This window comes from Opisthorchis viverrini (genome assembly GCF_000715545.1).
Source record: "Opisthorchis viverrini unplaced genomic scaffold opera_v5_10, whole genome shotgun sequence".
NCBI classification, from domain to species: Eukaryota; Metazoa; Platyhelminthes; class Trematoda; order Opisthorchiida; family Opisthorchiidae; genus Opisthorchis; species Opisthorchis viverrini.
Window position 1 is genome coordinate 2,500,381 of NW_008751666.1, and position 2,371 is coordinate 2,502,751.

Here is a 2,371-nt window from a genome sequence, read left to right on the forward strand (position 1 = left end):
TATATATATATATACTCAGAAACTTCCTTCAACAGTCTGAATGTAGGCATACACAAGTCCCAACAGACGACGTAGAGCTAATCGAGCTGCGGTTTTGCTGCAGTGTTTTGCTCTATTGGCTGGTCCGGGACCGACAATCAAGGCGGCCAGAAGTTGACCTGTTTCGGCCAGAGCTGAATGAACGCCTCGCTTGGACACCACATCACGGCCAACTGCTGAACTGGCCTGAAAACAAGACGGCGCACAGTGAGAACAACATATTAGGAGGATGACATCAGCAGAATTATTGTGATCACGACAACCCATTTCTGCTTAGGGAAAGCACTCGATCAGTAATCAAGCATTCAATCAATCGAATGTGAGGGCTGAGTCAGCACAGAGAAGTGAGTGTGAAGTTAAAAATGAAGTTTGAGACCGAACATCCTTATAAGCCTAAATTTCTTTTGGAAAATTAGCATTGCCGTCTATGAGCAACAACCACATGAGTAAACAGAGAATGAATGTATCGTTTGAAATCGTGACCGTGAAAGGAGCTAAGGATAATCATGGTCCGTATTCCCTGAAACACCTGTATGTAGATTTCATCAACCAAGTCACTAATTTCGCGCTGATAGCTGGATGTTTTACAAAAACAGTGTTATCAGATGCATGCCACAGACACACGATTAGGCTTAGTCATTTCAAGCGTCTCCTGGTGATGATAGGGGAAGTCGTTTATTCGTGCGATTGCGTTTACTGAAATTTTCCGACATTCTTTGAGCCTAAAGTGGCTTGTAAAGTGTGACCAGCCCTGAATTTAGGCTACAGATGGTTGAGATGTTTTCGTGAAAGAAAATGCCGACAACTGCATCCAATCACGCAGGTACACTTGGGCCAGCTTGATAATTTGCGTCAGCGTCCAAACTTATACCAGCTGAGTCCCAAGAACATTATCTACCAGGCTACAGTAGGGGACATGTTGAGACTAGGTTAATGTTGGCACTAGACCTGATAGATCTTCAGGTTTTTTTTATCCCCGATACCACAGAAGCAAGAAGCTCGGATGATATTCGAAGACATCCACGAATTCCTAACGGAGCAATTAAAAATGAGTGCGTCAGATGAGTGTCGTCAATTACAGTGGATCGGCCGTGCTACACATACAAAATCATCGTATATGGAGAATATCATTGTTATACGTGTCTCCATCAGAATGGCGCAGAATGGACATATAGACATTGAATAGGTGAGAGAAAGATAACGATGAGTACACTAGAAAAATATCTCCACTCCAAAGTTACAAAGATGAGAAGTTCAGTGGTTTTCTATGTCCTACTGGAATCCTACAGGCATCACACGCAGAATACTCCCTCACATTTTGATCGCTAATCAAAATTCATAGCAAAACTACCTCAAGTCCTGCCATACCGAACAAGAGGAGCTTGCTAGCAAAAAGGGGAATGAACGACTGTTCACACAAGCCAAGTGGCCAAATTCTGTTTTTTCGAATGTTTGTGACTAACCGAACCAAATGCTAAATTTTTGGTGGCACAATATTTATTTTGCCCGCATCTATCCAGTTCGCCAGCTTCATAATTGGCTGGCTAATTCGTAAATCTCATGGGCTGGATGTATTCAAATACGCATAAGTGCGCGAGAGCTTATGAGGAACTGCATGGAAGCTCTCATACAAGCAGTGGTATCCGACAAGGATGTTTACTCTCTCCACTTTTGTTTAGTTTTGTCACTAATGACGGTAGTGCGACGGACGAAGAGAACGCACGGGTCCCGAAGGCCGGAACTGCGTCTACCAGGTTACACCAACTGTGGGGTCAAAAACGCATCTCAAAGGACGCGCATATCAAGTCACATTACGGGCTGTATTGTTTTAGAGCTGGGAGCCTAAGCAACTTTGGCCGGAGGATCTGCGATATTTCCAGGTCTTTGACCACGAATATTTCAAGAGTACAACTAAGATCGGCTGGAACCAGATAATTTGCAATGAAATGACCAAGAAACAGATGGTACTTCAGTGAAAGAATGCATCCAGAATAGCAAGCTAAGATGACTGGACCATATTTCACGCATGCCGTGTAATAGTCAGCCGAGGTGAGCGCTGTGTTAAATGCCTGATTCGGAGTGGTAGAAACCTAGAATGGTACAGAATTTGACAGGGCAGAAGGGAATAATGTTACGAAAAGTTTGAGTATCGTTGAGGCTGCTCGCCTTCCGAGATGGGATCCACGTGACCACGGACATCGGCTTAAGTGCACAGAGCATTGCGTAGTTCCAGAAACGGAGAATTCACCCCTGAAGAGTTGTTTTTCGCTACTTTTTTGGATTTTGCAGTCGAGTGCTACGAAAGAATTCCGCTACTAAATTATATATATAT

General features: G+C 43.7%; 2 protein-coding genes across 2 annotated transcripts in view; one reads left to right on the top strand and one right to left on the bottom strand.

Annotated features, from left to right (window-relative positions):
* T265_00989 (hypothetical protein) overlaps positions 1-1,974 on the top strand; it is a gene marked incomplete at both ends in the record, with an annotated part of 12,467 nt that extends 10,493 nt beyond the window's left edge. The window contains one exon of the mRNA XM_009164904.1: positions 1,719-1,974. Coding sequence (XP_009163168.1) covers positions 1,719-1,974 — 256 coding nt within the window. The remainder of the gene's footprint in view (positions 1-1,718) is intronic.
* T265_00991 (hypothetical protein) overlaps positions 1-2,371 on the bottom strand; it is a gene marked incomplete at both ends in the record, with an annotated part of 87,234 nt that overhangs the window by 51,882 nt on the left and 32,981 nt on the right. Inside the window, one exon of the mRNA XM_009164906.1 lies at positions 55-225. Within this exon, the coding sequence (XP_009163170.1) occupies positions 55-225 (171 nt within the window). The remainder of the gene's footprint in view (positions 1-54; positions 226-2,371) is intronic.